At 39.2% G+C, this 17,492-nt stretch overlaps 1 protein-coding gene across 1 annotated transcript in view; it reads right to left on the minus strand.

The window, feature by feature from the left end:
* Positions 1-17,492, minus strand: part of LOC124783678 (calcium-activated potassium channel slowpoke) — an 867,461-nt gene that overhangs the window by 818,689 nt on the left and 31,280 nt on the right. Inside the window, exons 4-5 of the mRNA XM_047254040.1 lie at positions 1,802-1,953; positions 1,502-1,669 (exon numbers count right to left, since the gene is read on the minus strand). Of these exons, the coding sequence (XP_047109996.1) occupies positions 1,502-1,669; positions 1,802-1,953 (320 nt within the window). The remainder of the gene's footprint in view (positions 1-1,501; positions 1,670-1,801; positions 1,954-17,492) is intronic.

Genomic DNA, 17,492 nt, shown 5'->3' on the forward strand with positions numbered 1-17,492 from the left:
ATGCTGTCCAGAATACTGACTTGATGAAGGAGAGGTGATTATGTTGTGTACCTGATGGCTTCTCATACTGTCATGCCAAGTTCTTGGCTTGTATGACAACAACAAATACACTCTGGCAATGTTCGTTTTCCTCAAAGCCTCCAAACATGGATACATCCTTCATGATCCCGTATGCAGGATCAGGACTTGTCCGAAAAGACGATGTGCATGTGCCACCTGCATTTCCTATGTTGTTGTTTGGTGCACAGTCACCGTGCAGATAATCCGTAACACTCCAGTCTTTGTTCCACCATCCATTTAAAAGTACACCAACTTTATACCTTCCCTCTCAGGCACTAGTCACAGGAGCCTATGAAATGTTGCATTCCCTATTCATGACTGCCACGGGGTTCTGACCAAAAGCTGCAGTAGCATCACAAAATGATAAACGACTGCCTCTATAGACCATGACCCTGCTGGTATCTAATTCTTATAAGGGCTGGTAATGTTTCTCCTTGTTACACAAGGCATAACACTATCTTCTCACAATATTCAAACGCAATTTCTTAATGAGAAAACAGCTGCACAATTCTTCCTTAAATACAGAATATACAGAGAATTAATCATGTCTACTTGTGTGGTTGCACCAAAATGCTAGTCAAATGATATTAAATTCAATTTACTGCATGTGTATCTACTGAAATTATAAGTAACAACAGCGGTCAGCAAACAAGCATCAGTGCTGCGAGTTGCAACTCACCTACTAGAACCACAACTGAACCTACCCCTTTCAAGTACTGTTTTGCACACATCTAGTGGACAATGAAGTGACTACCTGATTCCATTAGACATTCTAAAGTACAATATTAACATTACAATATATGACACTTTTGTGTCTCCTCGAGAATATTGCTGCTGTGAAATCTACTGTCATCACTAACTCAGCAGAATATTATCACTTCAGCATATTCTTGTGACGTAAAGTGAAATCATAAGTTACTCATCTGTTGTTCAGCAGCCATCATTCCTTTCCTTGTTTGCCTGTTCACTAGGATGTTACAAATCATACATTTAAGGGATATGTCACTTGGGAACTTTATAATTAATTTCTGCTATCAGTGATAACCAATGTGTGTGGTCTCCAATCAAAGCAGCTTGACAACTAATATGTCAAAAACACCACCTACAAGTTTGATTTGAAGTTGTGACTTACAGCTTGTGGTAAACTTAGTTTATGCTTGTAATACTGCTGTACTGGTTGGAAGGCCTCATTGAGTGACAGTACCACATGGTCATGTTTGTTGTCAGGGAACAAAATTGCATTTTTTTCATGATTATTTCATTGTTGGTGGTTTCTCTTTCAGGAAAAAGTAAGAAAAATTGCTTACAGGAGGAATGACTCTCATTTTTCTAACAAGAAATATTTTGTTTGAACCTTATGTAAGACTGGAAACATACTACATGTTTCATAATAAATAATTATCAAATTAATATTGTTTTTACTCAAGAATTATCTACTTACCAAACCGACGAGTAAAAAAAATACGAGAAATGTTCTTCCAAGAACAGTCTGACAGTAAACATCACCATATCCAACAGTAGACATTGTAACAATAAGAAAATAAACGCATGTCCAATATGAGAGATGATTTGGATTTTTGAAGTCCAATGGATCACCAGAGTTTTCCAGCTGCAGAAATTGAAAACAGTATTTCTCCATACCAGCTTATTTCAACACAGAAATAGAATAACCAACAACATACATTTAGTTTAATCTAGAATAAAAAAAGCCACTTACTTCTGTTACATACATACTACCTACCAGGTGAATAATTCCAGCAGCCGTGAGCCATACAGAAATGAATATTGACACAAGTTGTGCAAGGCGAATGGAACTTGAAGTCTTCAGGATATTAAGATATTGTAGAATATCTGGTACAGTCATTAGGCGCAATGCCCTTAGGAATCTTAAACCTGTGTGGATAATAAACAATGGTCAGACATAAACTATTACATGCAAAACTCTTATCAAGAGGGACAAACAATGAAACACAAACAAGAGTTACAGTTATACTGTATTATATACATACTCTTAGCGGATGTGGAAACTAAATTACCCACAATTAATCAAAGGCAATAGACTAGATCAATTTGTTAACTGCAGTTGTGATTCACATACTGCCAGGCTCGAAAAATTATGGCACGAGACGCCCAAATAATTCAGAAGTGGTGATAAAAACTCCATTATTTTTATCTTTCTTAAACTGTGACGAGTCTGCTGACTTCTTTTATTTATAAAATTATTACAATGTGCTAAAAGAAATTTTTACACATCAGTAAAATCATGTATTGCACAGCCATAAAAAAAATCATGCTGTTGTATGAACAGTTGATAAATGATACAATTTATGTCAGTGCAATTAGTGACATGTAACATTTCTTTGCAGCTGATTGGCCAATTATTGTCTTAGGTGTGTGAAAGAAAAAGTATTAAGAACTTTTGAACACTGGTGTGCAATATTTCTGCCTCACAAAAGCCTGTTTTTATTACACTTTCAACAATGGAGCTTCATTCACAATATTACATTATCAACTGATGTTTCATTTAGGAACCTACAATGCTTTTTGATCCCTGTTTATTTCTTTATTAAGTCAAAGTTCTCAATTGTTATACATGACTAGAATAGCAGTAGGGCCAACACAAGTCTGTAATAATCTGTCCTGCAGTGATGCCCGTATAATAAAAATCACCAACAAAATAAATACTAGCTGTGAAAAGTTACAGTGTGCGACTATTTTTAGCCGACTTATCTAAACTTGAAGAAAATTACTATTTCTACATATTTAGAAATTCTTGTACAGGACAAAATCATGGCTTCATTAGAAACATCTCTACTTTATTCTTAAAATAGTGTCTCAGGAGCAATTTTTATTCCTTTTGTGGTGTTACTGTGTAATGCGACGCTACTGTGGATTACATTTTTCTGATAGGATGATGTTCTGGAAAACATTTGGTGACTATCTGACAGTTCTCTGAAATCATAACTGTATACATCCTTATTCTAGATTAGCCCCAAGTGAATAAGATAGTTTCACATGTAAACAAACATGGTACTTTAAGCTCAGCAAATGGTGCTTGCAAAGATAACATTCTTTAAGCCCACAAATTACCCTTAGTGACCTTTTTTGTGGTATAACTAGGTTTTATGGTTGGAGTAGCATTTCCCCAGAAAATGACCCATACCAACTAAGTGAATGGAACTGAGCATAGTATATCTGCACCACTATTGGTTTATTTAATGTAGTTTTTAATATCCTCAGACAAGAGCACACAGCTGAGAATTTCTTTGGCAAGTTACTTACAGGTGTACAGTACTGCTAAAGACACAGACATAAAAATTTTGTAGAACTAACATTTTCCCCAATCTCTTTTAATCTTCCTCAGATATGATTTGGATCATATTGAGGAAGGAAATTAAAACTGTAACTTTTATGGAGAATTAATTTGCATTTAAACACTCTGGATGTTTTATCATATAGTTTTCTGTTGTTAACTGTGAATTTTCTATATTAGATGCAGAAAGTAATACTCCAGTATCTTCAGCAAACAGAAGATATTTTTAGGGTCCCATATGTTCAAAAGGGTTATCCACATACATTAAAAACAGTACTGGGCCCAGTACTGAGTCCAGAGGTACTATATATTTTCACTGCGTCTTTCATTCTGAACTTGTGACTCATAATGAAGTGATTCCTCCAGCTTCCATTTTAATAGGTAGGAATACAACCAGCTGAATGCTAGATCTCTCATAGCATACCTTTTTAGTTTCTCAAACAACATTTTGTGATTAAGGCATCAATTACTTTGAAAAGTCTAGGAAAATGCCTGTTCATTCTGGTTGAATGATCTTCAACACTCGAATATTTTTTGGGTAATCATACACTTTCCGAAGCTATTCTTTTGGCTGGTGAGAGGTGAATATTTACTTCTTAAATTAAAGGGTAGTCATAGAAAAGTTTTTCTTGGACTTTTGGGAAGAAATTAACTGAGATATAAGTCGATGTTGGAGACCGCATCAACAGAACATTTGTCAGGAATAGCGAGAAATCTGGAAAAACATCTGTATGTAATGAGAGGTTGAAAACCTTTGACAGAGATATTATCATGTACTTAGTGCATCCTTTTAATTTGATGTTTCCTTCATAAATTCCACTTGACGTTTTATTATTTAACATTTTTATTATTTCACATAGTTTCTTCATAGAAGCAGCTGTGGTCACTGACTTTCTACAGATATATGCATGTTATAAGGTTCCATACAACACTTGGATATGCACCATGACAACAGGCCACTGGTGTGCTACGCTTCGAATATTCCACCAACAGCATCTGTGTGGGCTAGCCATCTACAGGAGTCCTCTTTATAAGTGCAGTGCAGTAGGCACTTGCCCTCCTAGTGTGTAGTTCTAATTGTCAGCATCTGCTAGTATCAATACCTGGATCGTTTCTATATTTGTGTCTATATTCTCAACTGTTATTCATTTGTATGTGGACGAAAAATATACTTTGGTTCACTATTACTGTGCTGTTGTTTGTGTCTTACAGTATAATACAACTGGTGACAAGTGGGGTGTTCATTTCCATGTGTTCTGTCTATTGGTTGTTCCTTTGGTTCTTCTGTTCATGGTGACAGTGCTCTAATCTCTCCTCGAGCAGCAGCAGCAGGCTTTTATAGTTGTTACCACAACCTTATCAGCCACACTGACTATGCAGGCTTCATGCCATCTTTGTACCTGCTGCCTTCTGTCCAATACAATGATGCAGCAGAGGACTGAGAAGCTTACAAGAAGCAGCTTTGGCAACACTTCTTGCTTTTGGTGACACTGATGCACACAAATGTAATGCTTTGTGCCTTTCCTCAACTTCTCCTCGTATCCATCAGTTGTTGTGCCAGTTAGCACCATTCCAGAAACTTGTGTCACTTTCATTTGACAAAATGTGTAAGCTGTTGTCCAACTACCACCATACATGCACATCACTGCACCACAGGTAGAGTTGCATCATTGCCATAAACAGCTCCACCAGTCCTACTGGCTTCAGTTGAAAATGTCAGTTTCTTATTGATGCTCATCATGATTCCTATGCTGAATCTATGCTCCATGATGCCATCATTTGGTTGGCTTGTGACAAACAGGTGCATCAACATGCATTATAGTGTGAGTATCCATCTTTGGCTGACATGTTAAATAATGCTCTATCTATTGAGGTATCTCGTGCTGCTGGTGATCAGATTGAGGCTTGGTGTGACGTCGCTGTGGTGGCTCCTGATCCTGATTGTCAAGCCCTGGTAGTTCTTGTGGGGATGATGTGTCAGCCATACAAATGCGGTCTGCGCACCTCACTGGACAGTGACGGGCCAAGCAAAACCACAACAACGGCAGCACTCCGCACTTCCATTCTGCCCATACAGTTTTGTGCAACATGAGAAGGCCACATGTCCTACATGCCAGGCAACTTGCAACAACCATAGGAAAAAAGGACATACAGTATCTATTTGTTGTTCCCAGAACCCTCCTGTAGACACGGACATGGATGTTAATTGTGTCTCCAGTGGTTCCAAATCACAGCAAACTGTTTATCAAATTGTGAGTGATGGACAAAGTGCTAGACAACAAGTGGACACAGATGCAGCCATGACATTACTCAACTCACAAACTTATGTGGACTCAAGTTCTCCGGCGTGGTCTCCAGTTCCTTGATGTTTGGCGAGTTACAACAAGCAGCATAATCCAATTTTGGGGCAATTTATGGCTCCCACTTTCTACAAATATGTGGTTTGTTCCTTTAATTTTCTGGCAGTTGATGATGATGATGATGATTACGATGATGATGATTACGATGATACCTGTGGTATCGGCTGCCATCCTGTCAGCCACACTTTCAAATATGCGTGCCACCAGTTACACTGCCGCATCTCCTATTGCTGCCACTGCAGCATGAAGGCACAGCCATGAATGATTATGCTGCTGCCAATGAGATGCAAGCATCCCATCCATGGAGCTCCACCAGTGGGTTTATTTAAGTTTGAAAATTCACGGACTGATCTGTTTCTGAGTATTTGCCAGCTGAATAACTTTTACAGATTTCCATAGTGGCCAAGTCTCAACATCATCTGAAAACACACTGTACTGAAGAGTGATAGGTGTTTAAATCCTTTGTATCTAGAAATATTTCTACTTTCAAATCTACTTTTAGCAAATTTTTACTATTTGGTGTTAGATGTAGAATAAATAAATATCTGAATTCTCTATTCATGAACATCATTTGTTCCTCACACCTGTGTCCACTAAAGAACCACACAGTTGCAAAGGAAGTCATAACGGTAACATAAACTTGTTCAGTCTGCGTGTTTCAATGCTTCTCATTTTACCATTACAGACACGGTGCATCTCATTTCTGACCAGGTCCCTTACCAGCAGTTAGATTCTCTGTGTTCTGAGTTCTCAACGCTTTTCTTGGATGTATTAAGCTGTGCCACCAATTTTGCAGCCCACATTACTCTGAAACCTATGGTGGGGCTGCACTTTCTCTGTGTGTACCCTATTCTAGGGACTTCGCATGACCAAGTGAAATCCAAACTGGACAGGCTGTCATATTTGTGTGGCACACAGCCTCCACACTGAGTGAGTGTTCTAACCTGTCACGATTGTTAAAAAAACTGAATGGTCGACTTCACCTCTGTGGTGACTTCAAAGTTTCAGTTAATTCTCAATCTATCATTGACGTTCGCAGCTCGTGGTCTCGCGGTAGCATTCTCACTTCCCGAGCACGGGGTCCTAGGTTCGATTCCCAGTGTGGTCAGGTATTTTCACCTGCCCCAAGATGACTGGGTGTTGTTCTGTAATCTTCACCTTCATCTTCCTCATCATCATCATCATCATCATCATCATCATCCATCCCCATTAGTCAGAGGAAGGCAACGGCAAACCACCTCCATTAGGACCTTGCCTAGTATGGTGGTGTGGGTCTCCTGCATCGCTCCCCTGTGCTCTGTCAAGAAGCATGGGACTTCATTTCCATTTCCTATCATCAACACCTACCCTTCAATCTGTCCAGAGAAGTTATTGGCTAAACTTGTAGGGGGCCAGTTTTTCTTCAAAACTGACTTATCTGAAACTTATTTACAGCTTCTGTTGGATGAGGGCTCTACACAGGTCCTTCTGATTAACACCACCTTCAGGTTGTGCAAATACCAGTCTCACCTATTCGATGTGGCAATTGCACAGTGATTTTTTGGCGTTTATTGGAATAATTGATGATTTAAATTCCATGGTGCATCAACTATCTATGACATCATTGTGATGGGTGCAACCACGGAAGAACCTCAAAGTAACTTACGCACCGTCTCACTGTCTTACATACAGCTCCGTTGAAATGCAACTTGGCCAAACTGTGGAGTTTGAAGTCTCACGGAATGGTGTTAAGCCTTTACATCATCATGTTGCCATGTCACAGCTCTGCCTCACACTACACATGTCAAAGAACTCCAAGCATTTTTAGCATTTTCAGATAAAATTGCCAGCTACCTCAAATTTATTCTGGATGCAACACTTCACAAGTTGCTCCACAAGATGCTCCTTTTCAGTGGATGTGGGCCTGTGAGTGTGCATTCATGGTTTTGAAATCTAAATTACATTCTCCTCCTTGTTTGACTACTTTCCATCCCGGTCACCACCTGGTTTTGGCTATTAATGCCTCTGAGTTTGGACTCAGGGCCGCTCTTGCACGTTAATGTGAGGATGGTTCCAAACATCCAATAGCTTATGCATAAAAATGCTCAATTCTGCTCACCAGCACTACTCCCTAGCTGTAAAGGAAGCACTTGCCATTTTTTATGCTCTCAAAAGTTCCATGTGGTCTTGAATGGGCCTACGTTCAATCTCATTACTGACCATAAGCCCTTGGTTTCTTTCCTTAATCCTTCTGCTTCAATGCCTGAAGCAGTAGTAGCAGTAGTACATTGCCTCCAGCATTAGGCCTTGTTTTTGTCACGCTACAACAATGAAATACATTTTCAGCATACTGTGCAATATGCCAACATTGATGCACTGTCACAACTTCCAATGGTGCCTGACCCTCTTTTTGATTAGGGTGAACTCCTTTTCTTCCACTTAGATGTTGAAGTACAGCATACAGTGGAAGGATTTCCTATTATGGGTCCCAGATTGCATATGCTGTTGTTACCAGTTCGGTTTTGCATCAAGTAGTTCACAACATTCAGCACGGTTGACTAGACTGGTCTCCAGGCAGGGCTTCAGATGGTTTGTGTAATTATTTTGCCCTCCATCACCACCTTTTGCTATTTGATGGTGTTTTTCTGTTCATTCTGTGGTCTGCTCTCACGCCCGCCAACAGGTGGCACCATGGGTGATGCTCTCTGTATGTCCTGCAACACACCGCCTGTGGCAACACATCCACGTTGATTTTGCATTGAATTTCCTGAATTCTTCCTGGTTTTTAGTTGTCAACACTTTCTCTGAATTTTCATACATTGTCCACTGTCCTCAGACATCAGCCACAGCCATGATTCAGGCTCTCTCCAAAACTTTTTCTATTGAAGGATTGCCTTATATGCTTGTGGCAGATAAATGTCTACTGGTATTCCACAATTTCTGTGTCCCTTCAGGGATTTGACACATGACTGTTCCTCCTTTTCACCCCAAACCTAAGGGCGAGGTGGAACATCTTGTCAGCACGTTCAAGGTTCAAATGAAGAAGTATGTCACAGACTCCTCCATGGACAATGCCTTGACATGATTCTTGAGTTTCTAAAGGTTTATGCCAGTGGAGAATTGGAGTCAGGCTGAGATGCTCCATGGTCATCAGCCCTACGCACTCCTGGGTCTCCTCATACCACCCAACTAACGCCCTTCAGTGCAACCCTCGCAATATGATCTCAGTGGTCCAGCTGCTGAGTAAAGTGGATTCTGACCATGATCCACAGCTTTTGAGGCCATCGCCTCAGGATGGTATGCACCAGTGATGGGTTGGTGGCATGCCACCATGACCATCTGCATCCTCATGCCACTGCGGGGCTGGAACCCACCATCCTTGTGGATGTCACCACCTCCTTCCTCTCTTATGGGGCCCAGCACCCCGCTGCCTGCAGCCAGTACTTCACATGATGCTTCATTGCCACTGGGGATTCCAGCACCAGCTGGGTCAGCGTATTTGGGCCCTTCCACAAAGAGGTCCTTGGTGCCTGCACTGTTGGTGCAATTATGCCACATCAATATGCTACCAGCACCCTTGACACTGGTCCTCTCTTTTGGTACTTTGTGGGAGAGCAGTTGCTGTGCATGTCCATAGCCATGCCCCTTCCACACCTACCCACCGGTTCAAGCCTAAAATCTCCTTCTGCTGCTGCCATCATTGTCTGTGGCATCTGCCGCAGAGGACATGGATGTTTCAGCAATCCATGTGACGTCACATCCATGCAGTACCCTTTCCCCAAGGGAGAAAGGGGCGCTATAACCCTGTAGATAATACTTAGACACGCACCGTGTCACCAGGCTACCACCATGCTACGCTTCAAATATTCCGCCAATGCCATCTGCATGGTCTGTCCAGCATAGGCCACCTGTGGTACACCACATGACTTGTGCTTACGGCACGGCGTGCACTGCACCATCCACCGGGGCCCTCCTCTTCATACATGCAGTGCAGCAGGCACTCACTTCGCATTGGGTTCATACTTAATGTCAGCAACTGCTAGTACCAGTTGTTTGCTTGTATATGGAAGAAGAATACACTTTGGTTCATTGTGGCCGTGCTGTTTGAAACTTACAGTATGATGCATTGTGCTTGGTCCTTTTCAGTGTACTTGAAGTTGATCTTCAACCAATGATATGAAGCTTTCATTGAATCTTTTCATGAGGAACCATGGGTTCCCACGATGAGTCCATCAAATTATGAATTTTAGTACACTACCAGTTCCTCTTTTGACAATATTATTTAATTGGATAGATAAAACCTCTACTCACCAAGTGGTCGCAGAACACACACGTAAAAAACCGTTGTAGTTGGCAAGCTTTCGGAGCCAGTGGCTCCTTCTTCAGGCAGAAGGGTTGAAGGGGAATGAATCAGTCTTTCCTTCTCATCCTGTATGGTAAATCTTCCCTGACCCATGGTTCTGGGTGACTTTCCCGAAATCTACCCCTTTTCCTAGACCTCTCCAGTCCTTTTCCTTCACCTCCTTCCCTCTGCCTGGAGAAGGAGCCATTGGCTCTGAAAGCTTGCCAACTGCAACCATCTTTTATGTGTGTGCTCTGCTGCCCCTTGGTGAGCAGATTTTTTCTATTCAATTAAATAATTTTGTCAAGTACTGATGGTTTTCATTTGACAATGTTTTACACGGATCAAATTTATTTGAAGATTTTCTTATCCTTTTGTCATTGCCATAATTTTTTGCCTGCCTAGTCACTCTACTACAAAACATTTTGTAGATTTTAGAAGAGTCACCCAAAAACTGGATATATTTGACAACAGTAAGACTGCTGCAGAATTCTTCTTCTTCTTAAGACCTAACATTTTGGTCTGAAGAGAGAAAGATACAGTAAAGTACTTTTGAAACAAACAAATATCATTTTTCTCTGTAAAAATGTTTCCCCATTTTCCTGAGCTAACAGGAAGAAAAGGTTCTCGTTTTTAGTTACTTTTTTTGCAACTGTCACTACCTCTTTAAATCTCTAGGCATAGTAATCATGCCTCATATTCATTATATCCCAAACTCAGTAGACTGCTAGTGAAGGAATGCTTTGTATCCAAGATACATATCTGATTACAATGATTTTTCAGTGCTACAGAGATGGAACATTTCTAAGTTGCTATGGGATATGCTGTTAAAAGAGAGAGAGAGGGTGGGGGGGGAGGAGGAGTAGGAGGAGGATAAAAGGGAGGGAGAATAGAACACTTGTGATCCAATTACAAATTATTCAAAGTTGGAATGGGTAGTTTTACAATTTAACTATCTGAGGATTTGGTGACCTATTACCTGACAGTGACTGAAGATCAGCAAAGTGCATTCTGCTGTTCAGCTTTTAAGTGGGCCAGAATGGTAGTAGTATTGACATTAAAGGATTCATCACCAGTTTCATCCACTTCAGTTGTGCATGTAAGTACTTAACAATATTTCATTTCAGAGAAAATTCTCTCTCATGTAACTTCATCAAAGCTACTTGCACTCTCTTTCTACAATACAACTAGCATCACTGTTCAGCACTGCAGTTTTTGTTGTTTACTAGCATTCAGACACTGCACTGCTAAATGTTATGTATGGTATACTCGCTTTATTACAACTGAAATGCTTACTGGTTTGGTTCCAAAATAAATTAGATGCAACAAAACATACTGACAATGGGTAGAAACTGTGTTCATTTGCTGGTGGTTATGATGTATCAGCTCGAACTGATGATGACTGATGAAGAAACAGAAGAAAACTGATAAATATACAGAACATCCATATTTTGTCCTAAAAAGTGTAAAGCATCAACTACATTGAGAACAGAGGAAATAGCTTATGCATAATTATAATAGTGATGTAATAGATGTATGTGTGGTTTGAGTCCCATAATTACTGTTAAGGTGCAGGTATTATCTGAAAGGCTTAGTGATGAGAAAAAGATTTTGTCACGCAAAAGTTTATTAAATGAATTTAAACTTTATTATGAAAATTAAAGTTGCTACTCACCACACAGCAGAGATGCTGAGTCGCAGATATGCACAACAAAAAGACTGTCACAAATAAAGCTTTCAGCTAGTAAGACCTTTGTCAAAAACAGACGACACAAACACACACACACACACACACACACACACACACACACACACACACACACATTTCGGTTTCAGTTGCCTGAGACTGCAATCCTGTGTGTAGTTGCATTACGGCGTGTGTGTTTGTGTGTGTGTGAGTGTGTGTGTGTGTGTGTGTGTGTGTATGTGTGTGTCATCTACTTTGGACGAATGGCTTACTGGCCGAAAGCTTTATTTTGTTGTGCCTATCTACAAGTCAGCATCTCTGCTATATGGTGAGTAGCAAGTTTTTTTTTTCATAATTTTGTTACATTCCATCCTGGATTTTCCATTGTTTGATTAAATACATTGAAAATATGTTACAGGGTACAGCAGTTGCAATTCTGGAGGGGAAAGATATCAGCCAATGGTGTAGTGGCTATTCTGTTTTATGAAGAATTTCAAAATTTGGTGGAGAAAGAGAATGATATACTACTACTAGATCAACTAAATACAGCTGATGATTCAAGCTTAAATTTTAAAATGTTACACACTAAAACATTTTTGTTGTGAAATGAATGTCATACGTGATAAAAAGAACAAAGAGCAAGTTATTGTTGTAACACATGGTAATGTTTCAAGCGATGTTATCTCTCAGGTTTTGTCAGGGTGATTGATTAATAATGTACTTACGAGTGTACAGCTGAGTTGTTTTTCCATTTTATGCACAATATTTAATGCACAATTTCCAGCCATTGAAATACTGTACATAAAATAGAAACAATGACTCAGCTGTACAGCCAATAGTACACCATTAATATTTAAGGCACGTATCGCTTACCTCTTATGGACACTGGTTAAATCTGCTAAGCCATGAGCTATTAACAAAGGTGTCCCTGAAAGTCTCACTGCCTATTATATAAAGCACTGAAACACATGTATGCCTGCAGATTTCTTTCATGATTTGTTTCACAATGAGTTTGTTCTAAAAGATGAAAAATATATCTCATCTAGGTGCTGCCAAAAAAAGTTCTTCTCTTGTTGGACAATGTTCCATCTTGTTCACTGAGAATTCATTCAAAATGAGTAAAAAACCGAAAACTTAGTTAACCTAGCATTAAAATCCTAATTTAGACCATGGATCAATGCGTTACTGAAACCTTCAATAAACATTGCTGTAAGGAATTGCTCCTTTAAGATTTACTTCTGAAGCACAGTGATAGCACATATTGCAACAACATATGTAGCATCAACATCAAACATGTAATATGCACGGTAGCTGAAGCTTTGAGTACAGGTCAAGAAATACCATAAAATCATTGTGCAATAACTTGCTGAGGCCCTGATGTTGATGACAAAACTTTGGACCTGGCAGTAGCAGGTAACACACTTTCAAATTGGACAAACAATTTTCCTGAACCCGAAAGCATTACTCTAAATGGTGTTAATGATATGATATAGTGGCAGATGATGTCAAATTCACACTTAACAATGACAAGATGGACGAAACATATAATAAAGTTACTGAAGGTGGAACGTACATTAATGAAGAGTCTTGTGAAGTGGGACAGAAGAGTTTGATTGATCAACAAATGATTTTAGCACTTTAAACTGTCTTGATTTCTGTGTAGCACCAACCTCCAGCCTCCTCAAGTGACAACTGTGTACAAAAAAGTACATGAAATATTGTTCTCTCTGGGTCTCAGTTTCTGAATTGCTAGAAAAAACCCCTAGCTTACAAATTTTTCTAATGATTCCAAGTATGGTTTCATAAGTACACTTTCAGTAAGCATGCATACAGTCAAAACAACTGATAGTATGTCATATTTGTTTATTTTCATAATTTAATCACTACCAGTGTACTAAATACATATTGCAATGCTAAGAGGCTGATTGGCTGCATTACTGCTCATCAGGACAGTAGTATTGTATCTCCAACCCTTTTACTTAAATATGGTCTCTTGTACTTCAAGCTTATGATATGCAAGAATATAGAAAAAGGCAAATTAATTGGTGGACTTTTAGTTATTTCCTTAACAGCTTTAAGAACAGTTTGCGATGCCTATAAAAATACGTATTCACAACAGTTAAAATTATATTAAAATAAAATTAATTCCAATTGTTGAATTTATATTACCATAAAATTAATTCCTTTTGTTACACCTGATTTGTACTTTCATAGTTTATGAAGAATTCCTCAATTTTTATAAGTTTTGATGTAGTGTACTACAGTGAAAAATCTCTTTTCTAATATTTAATTAAAATTTTATATTTTTATTTTTATTGGTAGCTAGAAATATGAAATAAAATCTATTGGGTTAGGTACTAAACAGAAATTAAAATAGAACAAGACAAGGCATGTTGTCAACGAACAGAAAAGAGCATTCATTAAATGTATAACTAACCTGACCATTAATGCATTAATGCTACCAAAATTTGACAAACAATGAAAATGAAGAACAAAGAACCATAATCATCAAGAGGTTAACCAAAGCAAAGGCCAGAATATAGAAGAAAGTAAGAATGCTACAGAAGACAAAGAATCAGTCAACAGTCAATAAGATGAAAATCAGTAGAAAAGTTAGCTAGTACAACAGAAATTACTGAAATGAAAATAGAAAAATTCTGCTTAAGTAACACTAAAGAGCCTAATACCGGTATCTTATCAAATAAGATTGTTGACAAACTATGGACATTTGTATAAATATCATTTTTAAATAAAAACTCCAAATGACGCAAAACATGAATGGATGTGGCTAATCTTTTCTGAAATATCCAAATCAATTTATTGTTGTCTCTAAAAAACATTTCCAGAGCAAAGGTCTAAGATGGCTAAGGATTCAAAAATTCAAAAAATGTTGGAATAACTTTTACCTATCATGAAAGGTCAAAAGAGCTTATTCTTTAATATGTACGCTATCTGCCCAGAAATACCCGGACACTCTATGTAATGCTGAATTGACCACCAGATGTCATGAGAGGTGGGCCTGCCATCATAAAAAAAGAGGTGGAAAGTATTTTGCTGTTATTAGAGAAGCAGTAACAGCACAATGAGTCAGTCAAAAGAGCTAACTTAGAGTCTACATGTATTCCTATAATTTTAACTGCTTTCACCTCTACCTCTTTTGACAATCCTAGTATAATCTGTTAGTTTTTATCAGCGTTGTAAAGCAATATATTTTATGAGAACCAATTTAGTGCTGCTTCCGTGTTATCTTATATCATATCCTGCAGAACCAATGTGTTATCATGCTGAGCTAGCAATGTTGTGTCATTGGCATAAAAAACACCAGAGTTGGGAACACAGTGGGGTAAATCATAACTAGAATTGTAAAAAAGGAGAGGCTGAGGACAGAACCTTGTGGGGCTCCTTTTTAATTTCGTGCAGCTGTGACTGCCTGTTTCTGACGGAGACAAACTGTTTCATAATTTTTACAATTACTGCCAATGCAGAGTCTTGTGCACCAGAGAATTTGAGTTTAGCAAGTAAGATATAACGAGAAATACAGTCAAATGTTTTGCTTAAATCACACAAAATAAGTTAAGCTTTATTTTTATTCTCAAAGGCTGTTACTACCTCATTCACAATTGAGAGAACAGCAGTGGTAGCATCTCTTCCTTGCAGAAGCCAAACTGACTGTCAGAAAGCAGATTATGTGACTGAAAGCACTTGTTTAGTTGGTCATAAATGAAAGATTCAAATACTTGGGGAAAACAAGAACTAATGCAACTGGTCAGTAATTTTTGAAATCATGTTTGTAAATGGGAATAACTTTTGATATTGTTAGTATTGTAGGAAAATTCCAAACTCTACACACCTGGTTCACTAATTTTACATACTGTTTCTCTAATTATAAAATTTGGCAACCAAGAGTAGTAAATGTTCTTGGACTTTGAGAAGTCTGCCACTACTTTTGTGATCTCAGTACGTGTGATTGTGCTCCATTTAAAGCTACAGCTCCCAGGTTGGTGTTGCTTAAGTAAATCATCTACATTAGTACTTGCAGTTTTAATTTTGTTCCTAATATTGCTTGCAGAATCCATGAAAAAAAGATTAACTTTATTCAGTCAAGAGCTATGTTATGTTCAGATTGCATGTGATGATCTTGTGCAACAACATTCGACGCAGATTTGCATTTAAAGGAGCATCTTCAATGTACTTTCATATGCTGTTGTTTTTGTCATTCGAAGCTTAGTTCTGTAGGTTCTCTTACATTCAAGACAAGCCGTGTACAATTCATCATTCTAGTCCGCTCCATATTTATGAGAAGTTTTATACATATGGTACAAAAATAACATATTTTGCCTGTATTGGTAAGTTCATCTATGTACCAATGATTATTCTTCTTTACAGCTTTCAATATTATGAAACAGAAAGTTGCTGCTCGTCACATGACGGAGATGATGAGCCACAATAGCCAAAATAAAAAGACTATCACACTACAACAAGCTTTTGGCCATCAAAGCCTTTACACACACACACACACACACACACACACACACACACACACACACACACGACAGCAGCCTCTGACAGCTGAAACCACACTGCAAGCAACAGCAGCAATGCATGATAGGAGTAGCAACTGAGGGGGGATAAGGAGGAGGAGGCTGGGGCAGAGTTAGTAAGGTAGGGGTGGCAGCCAGTGAAGTGCTACTGGGGAGAATGCAAGGATGAGATATAGAGAGGGTAGGGCAGCTAGGTGCTGTCAGGAGGTTAGATGGGGGGGGGGGGGGGAGCAGAGGAGAGTTTTGGGGGGGGGGGGGGAAAAGGAGAGAAGTATAAAGACTGGGTGTGTTGGTGAAATGAGGGCTGCATAGTGATGGAATGGGAACAGGGAAGGGGCCGGATGGATGAGAAAAATGACCATTGAAGGTTGAGGTCAGGAGGGTTATGGGAATGTAGGAAATATTGCAGGGAGGGTTCCCACCCGTGCAATTCAGAGGAGCTGATGTTGGTGGGATGGATCCATATGGTACAGGCTTTGAAGAAGTCATTGAAATGACGTTGGGCAGCATGCTTAGAAACAAGGTGGTCCACTTGTTTCTTGGCCACAGTTTGTCAGTGGCCATTCATGTGGACATACAGTTTGTTGGTTATCAGGTCCACATAGATTGCAGCACAGTGGTTGCAGCTTAGCTTGTAGGTTACATAATTGGTCTCACAGGCAGCCATTCCTCTGATGGGATAGGGGATGTTTGTGACACAACTGGAGTATATGGTGGTGGGACGATGTATGAGTCTTGCATCTAAGTCTATTAAAGGGGTTGGGAGCAGGGGTTGTGAAGGGATGAATGAGCATATTATGTAGGTTCGGCGGATAGCAGAACACCACTGTGGGAGGGGTGGGAAGGATAGTGGGCATGACAACACAAATGTCCTTTGTGTTCCCACACTTACCGTATTAGGCACAGGATTTGTAATGCAAAGAGACAGCTACATTGTCTGCCCAATGACAATTAACTGGCAGTGCACAGTCCCTAATGGACTATATTTCTAGTATCCTACGTTCCTTGATACAAATGCGTTATCCTTTTTCTGGAATTTACTCATTTACCTTAGTGAACTCCTTCGAACCACAATCTGCACTGAAGAAATGTATAATGTGGGCCAACCGGGTAAAACTATTTAAAAGGTAGGCTATACTATGTGTCAGCAGGATGCATAAACTGATCTGTGGCATGATTAAATGAGGGTTCATTTTATCAGATCTGACTG

This window comes from Schistocerca piceifrons, chromosome 1 (assembly GCF_021461385.2).
Source record: "Schistocerca piceifrons isolate TAMUIC-IGC-003096 chromosome 1, iqSchPice1.1, whole genome shotgun sequence".
Lineage (NCBI taxonomy): Eukaryota > Metazoa > Arthropoda > Insecta > Orthoptera > Acrididae > Schistocerca > Schistocerca piceifrons.